The 26,062-nt window shown below is 43.3% G+C and overlaps 1 protein-coding gene across 9 annotated transcripts in view; it reads right to left on the bottom strand.

The window, feature by feature from the left end:
* DPH7 (diphthamide biosynthesis 7) overlaps nt 1-26,062 on the bottom strand; it is a 37,459-nt gene that overhangs the window by 3,719 nt on the left and 7,678 nt on the right. For all 9 annotated transcript variants that reach the window (XM_085858156.1, XM_085858161.1, XM_085858158.1 and 6 more), the window contains 4 exons: nt 24,889-24,982; nt 23,764-23,855; nt 23,417-23,568; nt 3,946-4,015 (listed from right to left, as the gene is read on the bottom strand). In XM_085858156.1, the coding sequence (XP_085714282.1) occupies nt 3,946-4,015; nt 23,417-23,568; nt 23,764-23,855; nt 24,889-24,982 (408 nt within the window). The remainder of the gene's footprint in view (nt 1-3,945; nt 4,016-23,416; nt 23,569-23,763; nt 23,856-24,888; nt 24,983-26,062) is intronic.

Genomic DNA, 26,062 nt, shown 5'->3' with positions numbered 1-26,062 from the left:
TCACATTGTACTATACCGAGAAGTTTGTTGGGACTGAACTTTCACTTAAAGTACATATTAAAAAAATGCTATTCAGACATCTCCCATACGATTACAAATGCAGTAAAACAGATTTCATTTAATTTATATTTATAACTAGCAGGGATACCTGTGCTCCGCACAGGAATCCCGTGGATGACGGTGGGTCTGAAGGAGTATATGTCAGTTAATTGTAAAATTGTAGAGGCTGCCACACATACACTGACACACACACACACTTTTAATAGTGTGGATACAATATTCACAACATAGAAATCGAACCTGATAGTGTTTATACACCGCACAGCGTTTAATATTCGCAACATAGAAATCAAACCCGATCGTGTTTATTCACCGCACAGCGTTTAATATTTGCAACATAGAAATCAAACCCGATCGTGTTTATACACCGCACAGCATTTAATAGCGAACGTAGTGAGCTTCATACTCAACGCGTGCACATGAGAGAATAATAAACAACAACACAATACCCTGACAATTTGGAATCCGTGTCGTCAGCTATGACCCTTTTGCTTCTGGTTTTTGTCATGGGGAATGATGCGTCCCTGGAGATAAAGGCATCGTCGGAGACATGAAAGACCCAAATATCACATGGTGTATATTTCCTCTGGGCAATTCCGCAGTTAGTAACGTTACATTTTAGGGACATTCTCATTATTTAGATAAGAGTCCTTTCTCTATCTGTGGATGTAAAGTCTCATTAATGTCACCAGAGATCAACCTAGTCTAGACGTAGAACAGAGCAAAGAATGAAATCATTTCATGAAACATTCTAGAAGAACGAACTGCTTTTAATGCCGGTTAGTAACGTCCTTTTTTGTAACGTTACTAACCGGCATTAAAAGCAGTTCTTTCTTCTAGAATGTTTCATGAAATGATTTCATTCTTTGCTCTGTTCTACGTCTAGACTAGGTTGATCTCTGGTGACATTAATGAGACTTTACATCCACAGATAGAGAAAGGACTCTTATCTAAATAATGAGAATGTCCCTAAAATGTAACGTTACTAACTGCGGAATTGCCCCTCTACTGATTTTAATAAAGATAACTCCCGCATCATCAAAAATAATTTATAATCGTGATTTACATTATTTGATCGCTGATCCCGAATCCAGGCCGAAGTGACGTAAAAACGTTATACAGTAACAATAAAAATGGTTTTTATAACCATGGTTATAACAATAATGAACAAAGAAAATGTTAATAAAATATGACTTACAGATGATTATTACATCATTATACGGTATAATATACAAACGGTCATTTTTGCAAGTGTGTCGAATGCATGTCATAATTCGGAAACCGGGAAGTCGGAAGTCATTGTCTTCAATTGACTGTAGTATTAATTTCTCATTCTCTAGCAAATTCCGTTGGTCCCATGTCAATCAGCTGAACTTGAAAAATTAACGTTACGCAATCAGGTGATGACGTCATAATTTGGAAACCGGGAAATCGGAAGTCATTGTCTTCAATTGACTGTAGCATTATTTTTTCATTCTATTGCAAATGGCGTTGGCCCCATGTCAATCGGCTGAACTTGAAAAATTAACGTTACGAAATCAGGTGATGACGTCATAATTCGGAAATACAATTCTTTTACATCGGGACACTCCCGGGTACATGTTCTGTCAGCATGTGAAGTTTGGTGAGGATCAGTCCAGTACTTTTTGCATGCATAGGTCACAGAGAAACACATACAGACACTTTCAACTATATATATATACATACATATATACACAGTGAGGAGACCAAGTATTTGATACACTGCCGATTTTGCAGGTTTTCCCACTTACAAAGCACGTAGAGGTCTGTAATTTTTATCATAGGTACACTTCAACTGTGAAAGACGGAGTCAAAAACAAAAATCCTGAAAATCACATTGTATGATTTTTAAATAATTAATTTGCATTTTATTGCATGAAATAAGTATTTGATCACCTACCAACCAGAAAGAATTCCAGCTCTCACAGACCTGTTAGTTTTGTCTTTAAGAAGCCCTCCCATTCTCCACTCATTACCTGTATTAACTGCACCTATTTGAACTCGTTATCTGCATAAAAGACAGCTGTCCACATTCAATCAATCAGACTCCAACCTCTCCACAATGGGCAAGACCAGAGAGCTGTCTTAGGACATCAGGGACAAAATTGTAGACTTGCACAAGGCTGGGATGGGCTACAGGACAATAGGCAAGCAGCTTGGTGAGAAGGCAACAACTGTTGGCACAATTATTAGAAAATGGAAGAAGTTCAAGATAACAGTCAATCTCCCTCGGTCTGGGGCTCCATGCAAGATCTCACCTCGTGGAGCCTCAATGATCATGAGAAAGGTGAGGCATCAGCCCAGAACTACACGGCAGGACCTGGTGAATGACCTGAAGAGAGCTGGGACCACGGTATCAAAGAAAACCACAAGTAACACACTACGCCGTCATGGATTAAAATCCTGCAGTGCACGCAAGGTCCCTCTGCTCAAGCCAGCGCATGTCCAGGCCCGTCTGAAGTTTGCCAATGACCATCTGGATGATCCAGAGGAGGAATGGGAGAAGGTCATGTGGTCTGAGACCAAAATAGAGCTTTTTGGGTTAAACTCCACTCGCTATGTTTGGAGGAAGAAGAAGGATGAGTACAACCCCAAGAACACCATCCCAACCGTGAAGCATGGAGGTGGAAACATCATTCTTTGGGGATGCTTTTCTGCAAAGGGGACAGGACGACTACACCGTATTGAGGGGAGGATGGATGGGGCCATGTATCACGAGATCTTAGCCAACAACCTCCTTCCCTAAACAAGAGCATTGAAGATGGGGCGTGGTTGGGTCTTCCAGCATGACAACGACCCGAAACACACAGCCTGGGCAACTAAGGAGTGGCTCCGTAAGAAGCATCTCAAGGTCCTGGAGTGGCCTAGCCATTCTCCAGACCTGAACCCAATAGAAAATCTTTGGAGGGAGCTGAAGGTCTGTGTTGCCCAGCGACAGCCCCGAAACCTGAAGGATCTGGAGAAGATCTGTATGGAGGAGTGGGCCAAAATCCCTGCTGCAGTCTGTGCAAACCTGGTTAAGAACTACAGGAAACGTCTGATCTCTGTAATTGCAAACAAAGGTTTCTGTACCAAATGTTAAGTTCTGTTTTTCTGATGTATCAAATACAAATTTCATGCAATAAAATGCAAATTAATTATTTAAAAATAATACAATGTGATTTTCAGGATTTTTGTTTTAGATTCCGTCTTTCACAGTTGACGTGTACCAATGATAAAAATTACAGACCTCTACGTGCTTTGTAAGTGGGAAAACCTGCAAAATCGGCAGTGTATCAAATACTTGTTCTCCCCACTGTATATATATATACACTCTCGGCAAGAAAATAAAAGTTAAGATTTCTGAATTCTATCGATTCGGTCCCTTCGCCATGATTTTTTTCCAGAATTTTTTTTTTATGCATCAAGTGACTAATTTGAAATTTGGTGTACTTATGTAGCCCAACTCATCGCTTCAAATTATACTCTTTCCTGGAATTGATACCCTCAATCAGTTTTGGACTCGAAGATTATTGTACCATTTTCCGTCCCTTCGCTTTACGGGACTTTTGGATTTCATCCTTCATGTCACACCCCATCTGGATGAAATGGGTAAAACGAATCCACGTGTTGGAATAAGTGAATAACACCCCAAATTTCCATTCAACACGACGTGTTACTAATGACAAAATACAGAAACCTCCATAGAGGTTGTTTTAAAAAATAATAAAATTGGAAGGGAGCCCCAACACTGAGTATTGCCCTGGGGCCCATTCTGTCTCGCGGCGACCCTGGCTGGCAGCATCAAACAAGGTGTTCTGGATCCTGAACAATTTACATTTGGCGAGTGGTTGTGTGCAGGACAAAGGGACTGGTGATCCTCACCGGGTGTTTGTACAAACTGCTTGCTCAACTTGCCGCGGGTCCCAAGCGCACAATTTTCCATCATCTCCACCTGCACAGTCAGAGCATGTTGTCCAAAACAGGGTAAGCTCAGCTAAATGAGCTACAATTGTCTTACTTCAAGCCTCCCTTGGACATGAAGCTGATTATAAAAACACTGGTAATTAATGTTCACATTCATCATAGCACAGTGAAGTATAGACACCATACAAAAACTGACATTTCCAATGCGACAGGAAGTCGGGTATGCAGATGAGGTATGGCCAGCTTGTACCATTGTGTGAAGGACTCTCTTAAAAGCTGTTATTTTAAAGTGATTGTTACAACCAAGAGTTTCGGATTGCCTCAATCGGCAAAGCTGGATTGCAAGTTCAAATCTCAACCTTGCTGCAAAGGCAATGACAAACAACCCATTGCATAGCAATCTGCTGTGGCAGCACTGTCCTCAATTGATATTCCAGAGACTTGACAACTCGAGGTTACAGTAAATAATTGCTGTTTTTGGTAGTGCTGTATCCAAACTTGTCGAGTTGCACTTCCGAATCGAGCTGGGTTTGGTTGTCAACTCGGAAATTTTCTGATCACATGAAGTTAAGTAATTGCAGTATTTTGCGAGTGTGTGCAGTGTAAATAAAATGTATGTCCGTATATTATTGGATGTGCCCTAGAATAGTCATGTTGTTTCTCTGAGTTTCAAAGCAGAATGTTACCAAAACAGGCACTAATTGTTACCTGTTTATCTGAGTTCACTGTGATCATGTCTCATGGCATGGCTAGCTCTGGGTGAACCCCGGCCTCCGCTATATCACCAGAAGATGATCTGAACTCAGCCGTACACTCTGCTGGCAGTTGAATATCGTTTTTTTTTTTTTTTCCACACTCGTGTACTATCTGTTTTATACATAGACTGCATTAAGTCTACGATTATTCACTTACTGTGCCGGTTGATAAAGTTCACAAACCTTTGCTCTCAAATTGAAAAAAAAAACAACAAAAAAACCACCTTGATTTGCAAGACATAATTTGATCATCGACCGAGTCTCTCAGTTATCAACTTCAAATCTCAACTCAGCTCACGGAATGCATGTATTAGGTCGAGACAGTGTCTTGAGACCAGCATACACTGCAATTCAGCAAATCCAGCAACCTTCTTCATAGAAATATGCTCAGTATGACGTTTGAATTTATAACATTATAGGATGAAAGGTAACCAATTCATCGCTATCATTTCGACATTGTACTGTCGGACCCCGCTATTCCCGGGGGAGGGATACATTCCTGGAAAATTCTGCGAATGTCAGGACATTCTTTTTTTATTGTTATTATTTATTTACTTTGACATTGTCTAGGTTCGTGGAAGAGCGATTACACAGAACAAATCAGGACACAACATAACAAACGGCCCAGCAGGAGAAAGGAGAATATACCATCAGAGATGGGGAATCCCCCGCCATTGAAAATTAATTGAAATCAGATAAGCGGTTTTCCATTTATTACAAAAAACATTTGTCAAGATGGCCGCCCCAGTCGGCCATCTTGGATCCGGCTACGCCCAAAATCAATAGGGTTCTTCCTTTTCAGGTGGTACCTGTGTGACCCAAATTTCAAATCGATATGGCAAATATTTTTCAAGATGGCCGCCCCAATCGACCATCTTGGATCTGGCCACGCCCAAAATCATTAGGATTCTTCCTTTTCAAGTGGTACATGTGACCCAAATTTCAAATCAATATGGCGAACAGTTTGAGTTATCGCACTCACAGCTATAAATGTTGACGCCCAGCCAGCCGGACGGACGACCCGGGTGACAATATCCCCCTTCCGCCATGCAGCGGGGGAAAAAAAACCCAACAGCAGAGCGGAGGGAGAAAGTAGATGGAGACGGACAAACAAGGGATGAGGCAACGATAAAGGGTGGACAAAATGGATAAATAAGTAAAATTGTGTTTGACCAGTTTGTCATTTTGTCAAGGTCTGAGGAGAGGGGGAGGGGCTGCTTCTTGTCTGTCAGTCAGAAGGATGAGAGCATAGCAGAGAGTGGAGTCATCAGCAAAGAGATAGTCAGTGAGATCATTGATCAAGATTAAGAATAATATTGGGCGTAGAACACTGCCTTGGGGTACTCCAACCTTGACAGGGAGAGGAAATTAAAGGGTTCCGTTGAGAGCCACACATCTACGAGAGTGAAGGAAGTCAGTAATCCAAGAGTGGAGTTCGCCTTGGATTCCATAAGCAGACAGTTTGGAAAGCAAGGCAGGATGCCAGACTGGATCAAAAGCTCGATATGTCCAGAGAGACGGCCCTGATCTCATATCTGATATTGAGGGCCTCCATCATTGTTGGGAGAGTAGAAGGGGCGTTCCATGTCAAGTGTACACATTTTTCAGCGAAATTTTGATACATCGTCTCAGATTTCACTCTTTTTTTTGTGCAAGTGTTTGTATCCACGGTAAAACATTGTGTGAATTTTCAGACCTGGGGGCCCATCGGGGCCCATTTTGGGGCCCCCCAAATTTGGGCGCCCCCGGTTGACCCACAATCTTCCAATCGCCATATCACAGGTTGTAGTGGTCCGATTTGGATGATCTTGGTATCAAAATGCTCGTAAAAGCAAGATCTTTCGAATCGCGTAAAGTAAAATCACTCCGAAACAGTAATTCAAAAAGTTATAGTTTGGGGCGCCCTTTGACCTTGGGCCCCTGCCCCCCAGCCAAACCGATGATCTCGATTTTTTTCCGTGTGAGAATATCCCTTCATATACTCAAACACCTCAGCATAAATTAAAATGGGATCTCAATGGGTTCAAGTGTGATGATGGTTTTATTGTTTGGGGTCCACATATCACTAACTCTTGATTCGACATTGGGCACGTTTGCTGTCATCGTTCCAATGACGTCACCTGCTGGCAGGCAACTTTATGTCTGAAATTGACAATCATCATCTCTGGACTATTATATATATATATATATATATATATATATATATATATATATATAATATATATATATATATATATTGCATTATTCTGCCTATTATGTCTATTGATTTTTAAGTGTACATTTTTTGTATAACTATCATCTAATTAAGTTATAAATGGGCTACTCTCAGTTTTTGCATATCTTGCAGTAAGCATGGCGACTGCAAAATATCGAAGATCATGCAAAACATGAAGATCGAAAGGAGTTCCGAAAATACTGTTGCGATCCGTTCAGCTGCCATAAAACGAAACTACGAAAAGATCTTCGCAATGTGTCAAATGATATGTTGTTGACATTTTCTTCAAAGGTGAAAAAAGATGACAGACTTTGAACTTTGTGCAGAAAAAAAAAAACTCAGTTGTCACCAGAGCGTATTGAAGAATCATCTTCAACCAGTTCCAAATTATCATCAGAAAGTACTATCGAAGGCATTGTAGAATCTATTTTGACAGATGAGGACAAGGAGGTTTTTGAGCGAGAAGCAGAAGTTGACCTATTAAACCAGTCGTTATCGATGATAGGCGAAAGCCCATTCGACAAACGAAAGGCGGAAAGGAACCAGGGTACGTTCCTGAAAAGCGAAGTAAAGTGGAAGATTCTGTGCGAAAGAAATTAGAACTAGTTGCTGGACCAAGCACTGCAGAGAAAACAAAAAATAGTGTCAAAATGTGATGAAAACTGCATGCCAGAGGTGATCAAAAGCCTGAAAGAAAAATACGTTGTTTCGAGCCATTCAGAGCAAACACGTATACTGACAATTTGCTAAGAATATGAGCATCAGAGGGATGATGAGTGAATTCAGTTGCTCCCAAAGAATGGCTGTGCAAGCCAAATTTTTAGAGAGAAAATGGTATGCTATTGTCTCCAAATCCCAAACAGGGTAAAATATTGCCTGACGAAGTGAAATCCACCATAACCGAATTTTACCGAAGTGATGAAGTCAGCCGAATAATGCCAGGAAAAAAGGACTGTGTGGTGGTCAGGAATGAACATGGAAAAGACAAAATTCAAAAGCACCTGGTACTAAACAATCTCAAGGAACTGTTTCAGAAATTCAAAGAGAAGAACCCTAGCTTGAAAGTTGGATTCGCGAAGTTCGCTATGCTCCGTCCCTCAGAGTGTGTCCTGGCCGGTTCAGGTGGTACACACGTCAGCGTTGTAGTAGCCATACCATACGTACATACGCTACATCAAAATGTGAAACTCATGATGTTTGGTTCCAAAATGCCACAGATAGCCGAACTTCCTAGCTATCATCATGTGATAGCAACGCATAGTTTGTAACCCAGCACAACCGGCATGTTACGTCAGAACTTGCGAAAGTTGCCCATCAATTGAAGACTTCAAAACCGAGCTACTGAGTGCTTATGAACTAGAGCAGTGGTTTTCAAACTTTTTTTAGTGGCAACCCAATTTCAGAATCTCTCTTCATCGCGCTACCCAAAAGATTCAAAACCCAATTCATAATATACAAGATAAGATTTCATATGACAAGAACATTTACTGTTTACTTTATTCACCATCGTCATGTTTTCATAGACAAGTAAACGGAGAATAGCCGACAGTATCCAAATACGTAGTACAGTTGAATGTTTCAGAAGTTTAGTCCGAATGACATTTCGATACATCAGCGAGAAGGATGAGCCTGTTTTTCAGAAACCAACTTCTCTTCGTGGAGAAGTAGATGACAATGCCAGGATCATATCATGCTCCATTTCTAGACGATTTCTGTACTTTGTTTTAATCACCACCATGGTGGAGAACGACTGCTCACAAAAGTATGATGAAGGATATGGCATGAGAACCTTAATGGCGCGCCGTGACAGGGTCGGGTACGACGGCAGCATTTTGCACCAGAATGTCGACAACGAATTCGTCCGTGGAAGAGCCTGCACTCCTGAATCCCGCTGGAGCTGTACAAGCTCTTCCTGTGCTGTATCATCGTCGTCAGCAATCAAGTCCAGTGGAGCCGTGAAAGGGTCCCGAACCACAGAAAAGGACTGCACATCCAGCTCAGGGAAATAGTGCTCGAACTGTTCAATGAGCGACCGAAGGTGACGTGCTATCTCCCCAGAAAGACTGTCGAGCTCAGTATCGTACTGGCAGGTCGATAGATGCTCCACCAGACGGGGGGAAAAGGCTGAAGCGCTTAACAGCTGCTTTGTCTGCCAGTAATTTTAGAGTCGTCAGAAATCCGGTCATTTTGTCGTGAAAAATCATGAGGTTGGCGTCTTTGCCTTGGAGGGAGCGGTTAAGGACATTGAGACGTTCAAAGATGTCAACGAGATAGCACAGTTCTGACAGCCAAGAGTCCGACTCAAGCAACGCTACCCATGCCGTTTTCCCTTGTGTGCGTAGGAACTCCTTCAGTTCATCATTGAGCTCGTAAACGCGCAGAAGAAGGTTTCCTCGAGATAACCATCTGACTTGAGTGTAGAATAGTAAATTCTTATGGTCGGCATCCATCTCCTGGCAGAATAGCCTGAATAACCTAGTGTTGAGGGTGCTCAATTTGATGTGATTCACCATTTTTAAGACTTCTGAGAGCACGCTCTGCAAGGTTTCTGGCAAAGTACGAGAGGCGAGCGCTTCTCGGTGAATCATGCAGTGTACCATGGAGGTCTGAGGAGCCACCTCAAGCAATTTAGCCTTGAATCCAGAACGCACTCCTAACATTGCTGGCGCGTGGTCTGTTGTAGAACCGAGCAACTTTCCGAAGTCCAGATCATGGTTACGATAAAACTGCTCTACTTTCCCAAAAATGTCCTCGCCTTTGGTGGTGGCCTCTAATGGTTTGATGAGCAGAGGCTCATCGACAAAGTTATCAGCCTTGATGAAGCGGACCCAGACGATGAGTTGCGCGTACGATGCGATATCAGCAGCAATGCCAACCCTCCCGATTTCATCGGGAGGCTTCCGAAAATTCACCCAAACTCCCGCCCTTACGATCACTATCCTTATCCTCCCGAAATTTTGATATTTTTGCACTGTTCACTAATCAGAATGTACTAGTATGAGAATTGAATGAAAAGCATCGTCTGCTACGTATAGCATGTGGTAACTCCATAACGTTCGCTGCTTCCAAATTGTACGTAAAAAATTGCAAATTCAAATGAGGAGCAGCGAAACATTGGGTCTGGATCTCGCTTATGCGATCATGCACTGAGATTTAGTGCATGCGGTATGTGTGCAATACAGTGCATGCGGTATGTGTGCAATACAGTGCATGCGGTATGTGTGCAATACAGTGCATGCGGTATGTATGCACAGTGCATATGCATGCGATACGCTCACTGCATGCAGCTGGGCCCCGTACCAGCCCGGCGGTCGCGACCACCGTGCGGTGTTTAACAGCCGCTAGAGTTCTACGAGTCGCGCTGCAGCTGTGGAACATCGACTTTTTTTTTTTTTTTTTTTTGTATACCTTGGTCGAGGCTCGTATGAGAGCTAACACAACTCACAGCAATGAGGCATGAGACAAGAGGGGCGGGAGTGGAAGAGACAAAACATTGGGGAACAGACACAGGTGAAATGTGGAAGGGAGAGGGATGGGGATGGGACGGGGAACATGGCGCGGGGAAGATGGACATTAAAGGGACTTTCAGGAAGGAAAGCAGGAGAATTGAAGGAAGTGGGCTTGGGTGGATTATCGGGGGTAGAAAAGATCGAGGATTTGGATGGGGGAAGATAAGAGGTGGTGGTGAACAGCTGTTTTGAAAGCCTGGAGGGAAGAATGGGAAAGAATAGAGTGAGGAAGTTTATTCCAAAGGCGGGAAAAAAGAGGAATGAAAGAGTGAAGATGAGCAGTGATTCGTGATTTTGGTAGTTTTACCAGAAGGGGGTTGTTGGCGGACCTTGAGCGCCCTGTGGAAATGTGGTGGGGACAAATCGCAGAGAGAGCAGGGGGGCAAGGCTGGAGAGGAGTCGGTAGAAGACAGAAAGACCACCGACCAACCTGCGGTGATTGAGTGAGAGGCCCAAAGACTCAGCTTCATTGCGGGAGATGCCAATGATCTTAAAAGCCCTGGTTTCGACAGCGTGAAGTCGAGAAAGGTGGGAGGCAGGAGCACCAGCCCAGAGGGGAGAGCAGTACTCCATCAGGCTACGGACAAAAGCTTTGTAAGTGGTCAGGAGCTCAAGAGGGCCGAGGAAGGACTTTGCACGACGGAGGATTCCCAGTCGGCGACTGGCTTTTGAGGCAAGGTTGGAAATGTGACTTTCCCAGGAAAGGTCATGGCAGATAGTGAGACCCAGAAGCTTGAAAGAAAAGACTTCTTCCAGAGGATTGTTGAGAAAGTGGATGGGGGGTTTTGTAAACGGTCCTTTCGAAGAGACATAGTGAGAGTGTGAGATTTGTCTGGATTGAAAGACATGTTCCACGTGTTGGACCAGTTTGTGATTTTATCCAGATCTGCAGTGAGCGAAGAAGCTGCTGCTTGCCGGTCTGAGGGATGACAGATGGTACGGCAGAGGGTGGAGTCATCGGCAAAGAGAAATAGAGGATTTTCCAGAGAGTCCGAGAGATCATTGATGAAAACCAGAAAAAGAACAGGGCCCAGAACGCTACCTTGAGGAACTCCAGCCTGCACAGGAAGAGGGGATGAAAGAACTCCATTTAGGGCCACACGTTGACTGCGACATGAGAGGAAGTCTGCGAGCCATGAGTGGAGATGGCCTTGAATACCATGGGAAGAGAGTTTGGTGAGTAGGGCAGGGTGCCAGACTGTGTCAAAAGCACGTGATATGTCCAGGGATACGGCTCGGATTTCCTGTCTGGCATTGAGGACCTCCATCCATTGATGGGAGAGCAGTAGCAGCATATCTAGGGTAGAGTGACCTGGTCTGAAACCAAATTGATGATTGGAAATCAAGCCATTGGAGAAGAGGAAGGATTTCATGTCTGAAGCGATGATGGATTCCATAACCTTGCTGATGATTGGGAGAAGGCTGATTGGTCTATAGTTACAGGGATCTGTTTTTGCACCTTTTTATGCAGGGCAGTGATGTTAGCAGATTTCCAAGCAGATGGCAGATGACCTTGGGAAAATGAGAGGGTGAATAGAACAGAGAGAGGGTGAGCAAGAGCAGAAGAGCAGGCTTTGAGGACACGTGGGCTGATGCCGTCTGGACCGGTTGCAGAATCTGACTCGAGGTTTGAAAGCAAGCTCTCCACCTTGTCAGGAGAAAAGGATACAGAGTCCAGGGACAGTTGGGTGCGACTGGGTAAAGTGGGTAGAGATAGTGATGGGTTTGGGACACAAGATTTAGCTGCAAACACCGAGTTTAGACATTCAGCTTTATCACGTGTGGAATCAGCAGTGCGGCCATTTGAGGTAAGGGAGGGGATGGAGGGGGAACATACACCAGAAACAGATTTGATTAAACGCCACCAGGATTTTGAGGAGGGAGAGAGGTTTGAGAGTTCAGACTTGAGATGAGAAAGATGTTGTTTTCTGGCTCTCCTGAGGGTAGCTACACACTTGTTCCGAGCTTTGTGGAAAGAACTGAGATTGCCCTCAGTTGGGTTTGCTTTCCATGAGGCAAAGGCAAGTTGTTTCAGGACAACTGCCTCGCCACAAGCTTCAGTAAACCAAGGGCGGGAGGAAGGGTAAGACAACTGAACATGAGAGGGGATAAATCTGTGCATGAGGGAGAGCAAGTTTCTTTGAAAGAATTCCCAGGATGAGTTGATGTTTGAGAAAGTAGTGATAGGAGACCAGTCTGTAAGTTTGATGGCTGCTCGGAGACCCTGCCAGTCGGCTTGAGTGAAATGCCAGACTCGACGGCGGTGAGGTGGTTCTCTGATAACAGCCAGAGAGATGTCCACTTTAACAAGGACGTGGTCAGAAGAACCAATTGGAGCGAAGGAAGAGCAGCAGATATTGTCAGGGAAATTGTATTGACTTCGATATTGTATTGCACATACAATATCAGATATTGTATTGACTTCGAAGTTACCGATGCTTCAAGCCCTCGATGTTGATTACGAAATGGCAGAAAAGAAGCTTACGAAGACCAAGAAATGGTCTCAGAAGTACAAGACCGAATACAGTCTCCAATACCCGTGTATTCGAAAGTCTGAAAGAGGAATTCATCATGCGTATTGTACAGTATGCAGCGTTGATATTTCAGTTGAGCACGGAGGTCGCGATGATATTCGGAAGCACGTTGGAAGCAAACGGCACACAGACATTGCAAAGGAGAGATCTTCGAGCACGAGTACTGGTACACTTCTGAATTATTTCACCAAACAAGGGACAAGCGAGGAAGAGGATGTTACCCGAGCGGAACTTCTCTTTAGTGGATTTATTGTGGAACATAACTTGCCCATATCAGTCTCAGATCATGCTGGACCTCTATTTCAAAAGATGTTTCCAGATTCAAAAGTTGCTTCAAAGTATGGATGTGCAAGAACAAAAACTTCAGCAATAATTGGTGAGTTGTCAAATGTTACTGCTTCATCTATTGCCGATATTGCTAGACGAGCTCCATTTAGCCTAGCTACAGACGGTAGCAATGACAGTGGTGAGGCCCAGCTATATCCTGTCCTGATTTCGTACTATGACAACAGTGCTGGGATTGTGAAGCAAGGTTTGCTAAGTTTGCCTGCGTGCAAACAAGATTCCACTGGAGAAAACATTTTCAAACTGCTTGATCATGAGTTCAGTGACAGGAAAATTCCGTGGGGAAATTGTGTTTCCTTTTGTGCTGATAATGCCTCTGTCATGGTGGGCAAGCACAAAGGAGTCGCTGCTTATATCCACAAACAAAATCCAGAGTGCTACATCATGGGATGCCCTTGCCATATGATGCACAATACGGCCAAGAAGGCGGCTCAGGCCTTACCCATTGAATTAGATGACTTTCTCATCGATATTTACTACTACTTGGACAAAAGTAGTAAACGCGTCAAAGGAGTGAAAGCACTGCAAGAACTCTGTGATGCCCCGACACACAAGATTCTGAAGCATGTCGCAACAAGGTGGCTGTCCCTTGGTCAGTGCCTAGACAGGCTGATTGAACAGTGGGAGCCACTTCGCCTCTTCTTCAAAGAAGAAGTACGAAGAAAAATGCAACCAACTGTAGCCAAGACTCTAACAACGAGCAAGAAGGACGGCACTGTATCTACTGCCAGTACTGGCACTGCAGGATCAAGCACTAGTGGAGCAGCATTCACCACTACCACTGCAGTATCTGCTGCGAAGAAGACAGCAGGGACAGCACCAAAACCAATGCTGAGAGCAGGTAGCATCACCGGCCCTTCATCACGTTCATCTACAAAGCAGATCCCTTCAGAGTCGAGAAAGACTGTGATAGTCCCATCTACAGGCAAAGAAGGACCCAAGTTAAGTTCTGCTTTTGCCAAATCACTTGATAGAAGCTCAGCAAAACCTTCGAATCAGAGGTCTTCTTCCTTGGCTGCACCTACCTCAAGCTCTCTCCTCAAACGTAAAGTTGGATCTGGTACTACGAGTCTGACCTCTTCTGCTGGCAGTAAACGCAAGTGTGATCGCCCTGCGGCTAAGTGTACTACGAGTTCTACAACTAAAAGCGCATCTTCCTCAAACACTGTGCAGGAATCTAGAGAAAAACGTGTCAACAGGATGTTCTTGTCTCCACAAACAAAACTCCATTGTTTCTTCCTTCGATATGCTAACAAGCTTTTTGAGAAGGGGAATCTTCTGCTCCAAAGAGACGAACCCTGTATTCATCTCCTGCACGGAGAATTGAATGGTCTTCTGAAAGATATCTTCGTACGGTTTTTGAAACCATCGGTGTCATCGGTTCCTCTGGTAAATTTACCCTTCTCTGACAGAAATCATCAGAAGAATGATGAGGACCTCATGATTGGGAACGATGCCAAACTGTATATAAGGGAACAAAGGAGTCTCAAGAAATCCACCTTCACTCTGAGTGAGTCAGACATCCAAGGTTTCTTCAGTGCAGTTTGCTCATATTATGTGAAAGCCTGCAATTACATCTTCAAAACCTGGCCGCTAGATGATGAATTAGCCAAGCATGCTCAGGTGCTGGATGTTAAGCTACACCAAGAAGTGGGGTTTGACTGTGTAGAGTTTTTCATCAAGAAATTCCCCTGTCTGTTCAGTGGCGGTGATAGTGACATAGACAGTCTTGAGAGTGAATTCGCTCACTACCAGGCAGACGCCTCCATAGCTACAATTGCTACTGAGACAGTGAGAGTGGATGAGCAGTGGCATCGGATTTCACAGCTCACAGATCCCTGCACTGGTGCCAAGAAGTATCCTAATTTGAGCAAAGTGATGAAGGGAATCTTGGTCATTCCTCATTCGAACGCATCATGTGAGCGGGCACTCAGTCTTGTACGGAAGAATCATACTGAATTTCGTCCCAATTTGAGTGTCAAAACCCTGGAAGCTCTCTTAATTGAAAAACTAGCTCATAGCACCCCTTGCTACCAGAGAGAATACAGCAAAGACATAATCAGAAGGGCTAAAAGAGCCACACAGCTGTCACTCAGCAAAGCTGCCATGGAAAAAGCAAGCAGCAGTAGTACCAGCCAGTAAGGTAAGAAAAATATTGCTTCTTTTGTGCTTTTTGTTAATCTTTGATTGTCCCCTAACTTACTAATATTAACATACATGTAACATTAAAAAGTGCACAATTTTCCCCTTTTTTTGTTCAAAAAGTGGGAATTCTTAACATGTTAAATGCTCCAAAATAGGGCTCAGAGGGCACGAGAGAGCGTCTTGAACCCCAGAGCTTCCAGGGCCCTAAGGCGGGCCCTGGACCCCGCCGCAAGGGTCGAGCGCTCCGCGCTCGAGATGTGCGCTTCGCGCACATTATTTGGTGTCGGTTAAAAATCCTCCCTAATTCTGATTTCCAAAAGTTGGCATCTCTGTATCAGTGGACTCGTCCAACTGTATGGCGCACCACAGCGATTCCTTGATCTTCTGTACGACCTGAGCCATTACGTTCAGACTCATATCTTCAATTCTGCGTTGGATGGTGTTGTCAGAGAGGGGTATAACTGCCAGTTTCTTCGCCGCTTCCTCTCCAACCATCAGAGATACCATGTCCTTTGCACATGGCAGCACGAGTTCTTCCGCAATGGAGTGAGGCTTTTTAGTCTTGGTAACATGGAGTGATACTCGATACGAGGCCTCTAATGGCCGACAATTGGTCTGATGGCATATACCCTCTCTGTCAAGACGCGTATTCTTGAGTGCAAGAAGTTTCCTCTCAAAGAGTGCGCTCTCCTTATCCTGATAAGGCGCATGTTTTGTAGTCAAATGCCTCTGCAACTTATTTTGTTTCATAGACTCCGTAGAAAGCACTTCGAAACAAATCACACACTGAGGCCTCTGTGCTCCACTTTTATCCACACGTAGTAAAATCCAAGGTCCAGAAATTTATTCTGGTAAGAACGTTCTCAAGATTTGCTGGTGGCCGGTGCTGCCATCACAAATAAGGTCTCGAGTCGTACGTGGAGATGTGAATGATCGAGTCAGAGGCCGTGGATCAAACCACTAATTTCCCACCAAAATGAACCGCCCTTCAGCGAGCTCGCGCATCGGCTGGATCCCATTCCAAGCGTCATGTTGTGCCGGTTCCCATACTTTGAACGTACCATTTATATTACATCCCATAAAAGCGAACACGAACGAAAAGACAAATTTTTTTCGCTGCAAGTGGACGCCCACGACCCCACAAAATTTGCTCGGCGACCCCACTTGGGGTTGCACCCCCGGGTTTGAAAAACCAAGAACTAGAGGATATTGATGAAATTCAGTTTAAACGGTGGACATCCACCAACAGATTTGAACTGAGCTCCATGGTCCTGCCTTTGGAAGAATTCATTAATCAATTCTGTGAATGCACGGTGAAATTAGTGAGGCACGACTTCATTGCCAAGGCCCAATCTCAGTTTCTGAAAAATAAGAAAGACGAAATCGGTGAAGGAGAATTTGTCATTATTGGAGACGTCTCAGAGAACTATTCGTTTGTCATACAGGATGCGGCCCAAGGATTCAATTGAAACTGCTCTGAAGCGACAATTCACCCCTGGGTTTACTATTTCAAATCGGACGATGGCAAATTAAACCACGATTCGTTCACGATTATATCAGAATGCAATACTCACGACGTTGTCTCAGTCCACCTCTTCCAAAGAATGCTCATTGAACACTTGAAATCTAGCTTTGGAAATGTAAAGAAACTTTACTATTTCTCAGACGGTTGCGCTGGCCAATATAAGAATTGCAAAGCCTTCATAAACCTATGTCGTCACAAATCAGAGTATGGTATTGACGCAGAATGGCATTTTTTTGCCACAAGTCATGGCAAGGGCCCTTCAGATGGCGTGGGAGGTACAGTCAAACGGGAAGCAACACGTGAGAGCCTGCGTAGACCTTACGGCAGTCAAATTATTTCTCAAAGATCTTTTCGCCTTTGCTGAAAATGGTTTGAATGAAATGAAGTTCGGTTACGGGATCCAAGAAGCGTATGACGAGGAAGAACGAAATCTGGAAGAAAGGTTAAAAACGGCCAAAACCCGAGCTAGAACTAAAATATACCATCAGAGATGGGGAATCCCCCGCTATTGAATGAAAAAGGTCATGCATATTCCAGATAATGAGGGAGGTGAATTGGAAACAAGACACCATTTGGTCATCATCTCAAAAAAGTTCCCCAGGGGTGAGGAACGTAGTAACCAAAAATAATTTAAATCAGATAAGCGGTTTTCCATTTATTACAAAAGACTTTTTTCAAGATGGCCGCCTCAGTCGGCCATCTTGGATCCGGCCACGCCCAAAATCAATAGGGTTCTTCCTTTTCAGGTGGTACATGTGTGACTCAAATTTCAAATCGATATGGCGAAAAAGCTTTTCAAGATGGCCGCCCCAGTCGGCCATCTTGGATCCGGCCACGCCCAAAATCAATAGGGTTCTTCCTTTTCAGGTGGTACATCTGTGACCCAAACTTCAAATCGATATGGCGAACAGTTTATGAGTTATCGCATTCACAGCTATAAATGTTGATGCCCGGACGGACGGACGGACAGCCGGACGCCCTGAGTGACAACAATATCCCCCTTCCGCCATGCGGCGGGGGATAAAAACTTCATGCTTTCATCCCTATTTCTGAAACTACTCTTCAAGTACGCGAATTCAGCCTTAAGGCCTGTCACACCTTGACAATTTAGCCGACGTATGAAAAATTTGTCTAAAACGCTGGCACACGTCGAATACGTAATGCGTAAGTTTTGTATACGTTAAGAGCACGCTGGCATACGTCGTAGTACGCCGAGCTCGTTGACAAATTTAAACATGCTTGAAATTTTTCGACGCATGACTCACACGTTCCGCATACGCTGGCCATAAGTTGTAGGCACGTTACGCGATCGTTGACACACGTCGAAACACGTCGAGGTAATGTTTAGCATACCCGAAACTTATTTCTAACCTATGAGTAACGTGTTGTAGGCACGTTACGCGATCATTGACACACGTTACTTGAAAGTTACTCACAAGTCGAAACACGTCGAGGTAATGTTTAGTGTTAGTGTTCCAGACTCCATGTTTTTTTTCTTGTTTTTATCTTGCCAAAACAAAGTTTTTGCAAGATATGTTAGTCAGCTTGTATGTTTTTTTTGTTTTTGTTTTTTCGTTTGTTTGTCTGTAATCATGTATAAAAAATTCTGCAGAGCACAAGTATCATTGGAAATTTTTGTAACTTCGCATATCAGAGGCTATAGAGGTCCCTTTCAGCGCACAAAATTTTGAAGGTCAAGTTCACTTTGTCGCAAATCAGGGGAGTCGACGAAACCCTTATTTTTTGAGTAATTTTGATCGGATCGTCTTCAAACTTCATGGGAATATAGTTCATGGTCTGGCGCTCAGCTGATTAATTTTTGGTGGCGATTGGCCTTGACCTTCATATGTTTTTTTGTTTTTTTTGTCTGTAATCACGTATAAATCACTCTGCAGAGCACAGTTATCATTGGAAATTTTTGTAACTTTGCATATCAGAGGCCTATAGAGGTCCCTTTCAGTGCATAAAATTTTGAAGGTCAAGGTCAAAGGTCAAGGTCACTTTGTCGCAAATCAGGGGAGTCGATGAAACCCTTATTTTTTGAGTAATTTTAATCGAATCGTCTCCAAACTTTATGGGAATGTAGTATATGGTCTGGCGCTCAGCTAATTAGTTTTGGTGGCGATTGGCCTTGACCTTCATGGTTAGCGCCTGAGGTCAAACATATTTGACCCCAAGGTCAAATTTTCAAGTTTTAGGAACCATATCGTGTAGTACCTCAAATTGAACACCTCAATGAGTGCTTTCTAGATATGTCAAGCGTGAGACATTATGACGTCATTTGGTGACGTTATGAGGCAAAAGCACATTTTTCATGGTTACTCTGTAGAACGATTCTCATCGGAATCTCTCGTAGGCAGATATTCCTCAATGAGTCGCTCCTGGTGGATAGCAGCTCTGTTCACCTCAGTGTGACCTTAAAGAAGTCACACGTGGTCACCTTTTGGCAAGATATGGGTCACCCTGCAGGTGACATTGGTTTTTTTAATAGTCAGGTTTTCTTTTCGTTTATTTGTTTTTTCTTTGGCATGACAGTGATGTTGACACGTCGATTTCTAGTGCGGTTATAATATAATTAATTGGCTGCCGCTCAACGATTTAAATCATAACCGCACTATAAATCGAGGTGTCAACATCACCATCATGCCGAAGAAAAAAAAAATCATGGAGTCTGGAACACTGACGGGTTCCTCCTGTGTGAAGCTCATTTTTATATACCAATTCCCCTAAACACTGCCAATATGCCATTATACGGTAGCTGTAAGTTAGTAACACGTTCAGTAAGTTCTGTGGTCATCTGGAAGACGTCAAATACATCTACATACGTCAATATGCGTTGGAGATACGTCACTCATAGGTTCAAAGCACGTTACTCATAGGTTAGAAATAAGTTTCGGGTACGCTAAACATGTTGGTGTTTTGACTTATGAGCAACTTTCAAGTGATGTGTGTCAACGATCGCATAACGTGCCTGCAACTTATGGCCAGCGTATGCGGAACGTGTGCGTCATACGTCGAAAAATTTTGTCGACGTACTACGACGTATGCCAGCGTGCTCTTAACGTATACAAAACTTACCCATAACGTATTCGACGTGTGCCAGCGTATTCGGCAAATTTTTCATACGTCGACATACGCTGGCTAAAACGTCAAGGTGTGACAGCGGCTTGACACTTCGATGTCTAGTGCGGTTATGATTTGAATCGTCGAGCCGCAGCTTTTTAATAGGCCACACCACGTGATCGTCGGCGATACGCTGCCGCGCGATGCATAAGTTAGACTATCGTGAGGCATAGGTTGTGAACGCCGACGACACGCTCGGCATTCGTTGATATAAGTTATCTATATGTTATTGAAACGTTCTGTGTACGTTACTAATACATTATGCATACGTCCAACTCGTTATGAATACGTCCAAAACTGGGAAAAAACATCAATAGTTCAGCGTACGCCAGCGTTTTACATACATTTTGATACCTTGCCATACGCTGGCTAAAACGTCAAGGTGTGACAGGGCCTTTAGCGAGGAACATCGTATCGAGTCAGCTATTTCAAAATCTCCACCAACTTTTAACGGGAAACTCTCAGGTTACGTCACAGTGCACTATGATGGAAAATGGTGGTTTGCCTGCATTGTGGAAGCCTTTCAGAACACTCATGAAGTGAAAGTGAATTTTCTTCATCCAAACGGGCCTGCAAATAGTTTCTTTTTCCTGACATTGAAGATCAGTGCATTTCAGACATTTCTGATATACTTCTTTCCGTAGAACCAAAAACTGCTACAGGTAGAACCAACACAATCAGTAAAAAAAGAAACACAGCTGTCAAATAAAACATTGGTTGGCAAAAAAATCTTGACGATAATATGCTAGGAAAAACTCTTACTCATACTCGTATCGCTTCCAGTTCCTGCATGTGCATGTGGAAAATTTATGTACAATATACTGATATAGTGTATTGGAAATCTTATGTTCAAAATAATATTGTGCTATGTATTGTGGCGTATTGTGTGTCCAGCACCCGAGTCCTCGAACAATAAAAGCATCATCACACTTGAACCCATTGAGATCCCATTTTCATTTATGCTGAGGTGTTGGAGTATATGAAGGGGTATTCTCACACGAAAAAAAAAAAAAAAAAAAAAAAAAAAAAAAAAAAAAATCGGGACCATCGGTTTGGCTGGGGAGCGGGGGCCCAAGGTCAAAGGGCGCCCCAAACTATAACTTTTTGAATTACTGTTTCGGAGTGATTTTACTTTAGGCGATTCGAAAGATCTCGCTTTTACGAGCATTTTGATACCAAGATCAGCCAAATCGGACCACCACAACCCGTGATATAGCCTCTGGAAGATTGTGGAGCAGCCGGGGGCGCCCAAATTTGGGGGGGGGGGGGCTAAAATGGGGCCCGATGGGCCCACAGGTCTAAAAGTTGGTATTTTGAGTTTTTTCACCCAAGTGAATAAATGACCAACATATGGGGAGAAAATGAGGTATTAGTGTCGGGAGGGTGTGTACACTTGACATGGAATGCCCCAGAACCAGCATGTCCAAGGTAGCGTGACCAGGTCTGAGTCCAAACTGATGATCTGAGATGTGGCTGTTGGAGAAAAGGAATGATTTTATGTCAACTGTGATGATGGATTCCAGAACCTTACTGATTGGAAGTACAGTAAACTAATTGGGCTGGAGTAAAGGAGATCCATTTTTGCACATTTTTATATAATGCTGTGATTTTGGCTGATTTCCAATTTCCCAGGTGCACACAAAGGAGAACAGTCCTGAAATGTTAAAAATAATAAAATAAAAAACCCCGTGAATATACGAAGCATGAATGTCGCAGCAGTTCACACTTTGACCCGTGAATGCGCGGCGTCTGCAAATAGTGGGCTCCAACAGTATCGTAATGCGAGTAGTGCTATACCTGTCAACACAGCTTAGATCGAGGCCATGCATCCCCCCTACTCCTCCCCCCCCCCACATTTGGTTGATTTCTACACACTCGATGCAATGGAAACTTACCCGATTCCGAGCTGATCTGCACCCGGAAGATTTTTGCCAAAATTACTGAGCCGGATCCATACCGAGTTTTTGCAACAGTTACACTTGTGTGAAACGCAAATTAATTTACCTAATTTATTCAAAACACGACAAAGTTCATGGGACGTTACCCCACTTAGTCTTAAGAAAAACAACATGGGAAGGATAACCCCCTACTTTTCAACAAGATGTGGAGCTTCTGGTCGCCCAAAAAGTATTGTTCTCATGTACAGGGTGAGGAATTTATATCTTACACATTTGCAATCTTTCTAGCTGGAAGCAGTCTTGGCATAACTAATTATTGTTTTCTTTGTTTTACAGATAATACTTGAAAGTTTTTAATGGTGGTCGTATGGCAGCTAAGCTGCCGGGGTAGCTATTTTTTCTTGAAGTGTGACTGTGTCGCTGATGCAGTGCCCCTCTACCAGTACACACACTGGAACTGGTACTCATTTCGTCGACCTCGGAAGGATGACAGGCTGAGTCAACCCCCTGGTGTATTAATTCAGCGGCCGACGGGGCTTGAATTCAGGACCCTAGGATCCCACGCCGCCACCCTAACCACTGAGCCAACACCAGGCTCAAAGTTTTTAATGATGGAGCACTTCAAATGCAATGAGCATTTTTTTTTTTTTAGATGCAATGAGCATGCCAATTTTGCAAACAAGGTCATCATGACAGATGAGGCACACTTTGATTTGGCAGATTTAACTCCACCAGATTTCTTCTTACGGGGATTTCTGAAGGGCAAAGTTTGCCATCTCTCTCCCAGCAGTAGCTAGGGCAGTACCGAAAATAGCTCACCTACTCATCGTGAAGGACACCATGGGATCTTTAATGTCCACCAACTAATGCCGGCAGACGTGAGGCCAAGTTTAACGTCCATCTGAGGGACGGTACACACATTGCTGAATCATCCTGCCTGTGGAACACCAGGATGACAAGATCAGCCAAATCGGACCACTACAACCTGTGATAGCTTGGTCGGGATTCAAACTCGGGCTAGACAGCTTAGAGACGAGTGTGCATAGCTCTAGGCCATTCTGTCAGCCCATACATAAACGCACAGGGTAATAATTATCCCAAAAGATTGCATTATTGTCAAATCTGCTCTCAAAGTTACTTTTGATCAAGGTGAGCCCAGATCTATATTTAACTCATCCAAGATTATCACTCCCTATAAACAATGATTAGAGGGAAATTTCTCAAACAGAAAATTGGATTTTGCTGAAAAATTAAGCTTTTCATGCAAAATGTTTTAAACAACAAAATATTTTTCATAACAAATCCAAGTACTTTATCCGTTTACGCCACCATTGCTCTGAAGTTTTAACGATAATACGAGCAGTAGCAGGACAAAAGTACCAGAGTAAAGAAGGTGTGGGTTCCAAGCATCGAATGCTGCCACCCAAGCTTCAAATGTATGAGCATGCCAGTGCACCAGAGGGCGTGCCACGCCAGGATCTATCAGCCACAGCTCGCCGCAAGAGTCACTGCAGACCAATCTCTGCCACTCACTACCCACCAAAAAAATTACTCAAGGAAGAAGGGAACTTATTCATTATGCAACTGCAATGACAGTATAACATGCACAAATTTCAGGATGCACTTTCGCTCTCATCCTGACATCTACTTGTGCCCTGTTTTTGAGAAGTAATCTTGGGAACAAATAGCTCAGTTTGCAGATGCACGGTCTAATCCATGGAGCATACCTGCCATGTTTAAGTTTTGCCCAGTCAAGAGAAAGCACCAGGTGGTCAGGATCCAGCACCAAACTAGAGTTCAACTTCAGCTGGGAGCCATCCTTACCCATGCATACAAACCACACCAAAATTATGCTCACAATTAGGTGTTGATTAAACATATTTTAAATGAAAGGTCAATCATGGACCAACGAAAAAGACCAAAACAGAGGACAACTGCAACGGCACTTGGTAGAGCACATATCTCCTCCAGGCTGAACAGATTACGTTTTGTATTACACTGACAGGCCAGATCTGCATCTGGACCTAAAGCAAAATCGAATTGGCTTGTTCTTGTCACATACCCAACCTGTCAACCAAATTTCGACCGAATCCTGCTACAACATTTTGACATATCCTGCTCACAAACAGACGAACAGGCTGGTAGCAGAGGTAAAGGTCAATCATCGACCAACTAAGACGACGACTTCACTGGCTTCTAAATTGTAATAGGGGTTTCACTTTTGGATAAAAGCAAGCTGCTCTCCAAAGTCATTTTAATGGGGATGCTTTTAGTGTTTTGTGACCATTTTATTTTGCAATGATGATATTCACATGAATGCGAGTACTTTGTAGAGAAGCATTACAGGGTTGGCAGGATAGCTTGGAGGTATGCACACTGGCATTTGAGCTGTCTCGCCTGAGTTTACATCTCAACCTAGTTATAAACTGTCATTCTGGTGTCCCCATGCGGAGCAATACATCATTGTGTACGCCATCCATCGGAAGGATGTTGAGCGGGAAAATCCATCTGCAAGCAAGAGTAGGTGGATGTCAAAGATCTCATGGTGTGTTTAATGAAGAGTAGGTGAGTTCTCACCAACGAAAGAAAATGTTAACATTTACAGTTTGGTTCATTCAACACAACTGTGTCTTTAAGAAGCAATATCGTGATTGGTTCCAATAATTCAGAGTGAGAAAGGTAGTAATTGACAGAGTAAAGCACCCATTTTAAAAGTTTTGACAACGAAGAAAACTGAAGTCGTTTCGAGAGATATATGAATCAGTCTATTAATTTAATCCTGCTTCCTGCTCTACAGAACAAACCAAATTAAAAATACCACAAAACATGAATTTAAATCAGCATCTCCTTACCCCCTGAACATTGTTGTCAATGAGCTGGTGTAGATCCACTGTACCCTGTGCGTTTGCCACTGCCAGCACCGGTAGCTGTGTGGATCCCTGCTGCCTGCATGGCACAAATCTAGATATTATTCAAATACTTAGGATAAACCAATTGATAGATTAAAAAAATAGAAAGTTACTGCAGTTGTTAGTGGAAGCACAAACTGCCAAATGCTTACCTACCTTTTTCTTTCATATGCAGCACAAGGCTGCGGGGTAGCATAATTGGTAACACAGTGCCCGCTGTAGGTTTGCACAGGAATTTTTTTTTTTGTTCAGTGCAGGGGGATTGGTCGCTCACTCTAACGTCCACAAACTAATATTGGAAGGAAGGACATGCAGTTCAACATCCATCCGAGAGATGAGACACACATTGATGAATCACTCTTCCTGTATGTGAAACACCAGTATGACAGTTTATAGCTGGGCGGAGATTCGAAGCCAGGCTGGACCGCTTAGAGGTGAATGTGCATACCTCTAGTCTCAGCCATCCTACCTCTAGCCAGTTCATCCACTGAGGCTGTAAGAGGAGGGAGTTTCCACCTCACTTCAATCAAGAGTTAGTTTATGACTCATGCTTTTTCTCACCAGTACAAAAACTGTCTGTCTGTCATCTCTTTGGTACTGTTTAAAATATCAAGAGCAAAAAGGAAATGCAACAAATTTTTTTTTACCAAAGCAAGAGCTGATGCACAACAGCAAATGTTACTGTGTAAAACAAATGGATAAACCAGTCTGATATATTGCCTCAAGCCCATCTTTCATTGATAAAATATATGAGAGAGGATCGGAAAGAAAGGCCAGACAAAGCTTAGGTCCAACCTATAAACCATGCAAGTCTTCAAAATAAAACATAATCCCATTTGCAGAACAGTGTGATCAAAGCATTGAACCTAACCCATGGCCATGTAACCAAGTTCTTAAAGTTTGATATGTCTCGTTTCATTAATAGATATTAATTCCTTCCCCACCAACTACACCCAATTAGAAGTCAAATTTTAGTTAAGAGAATTACAAAGAAAATTTACATTTACTTATGTAAAGTTGAGGCTGATGGACGAGCTAGAACTGAATGGACCAGGATGTAACAGAACAAAAGGAACAGTAGAAAGGGAGGGGGGGACACCAACAGCAGAGTTGAGGG

The sequence above is a fragment of the Eptatretus burgeri genome, chromosome 15 (genome assembly GCF_056783735.1).
Source record: "Eptatretus burgeri isolate ZD-2024b chromosome 15, Ebu_testis_v1, whole genome shotgun sequence".
NCBI classification, from domain to species: Eukaryota; Metazoa; Chordata; class Myxini; order Myxiniformes; family Myxinidae; genus Eptatretus; species Eptatretus burgeri.
The sequence above is the reverse complement of the archived record's forward strand: the minus strand, read 5'-3'. Positions and strand labels throughout refer to the sequence as shown.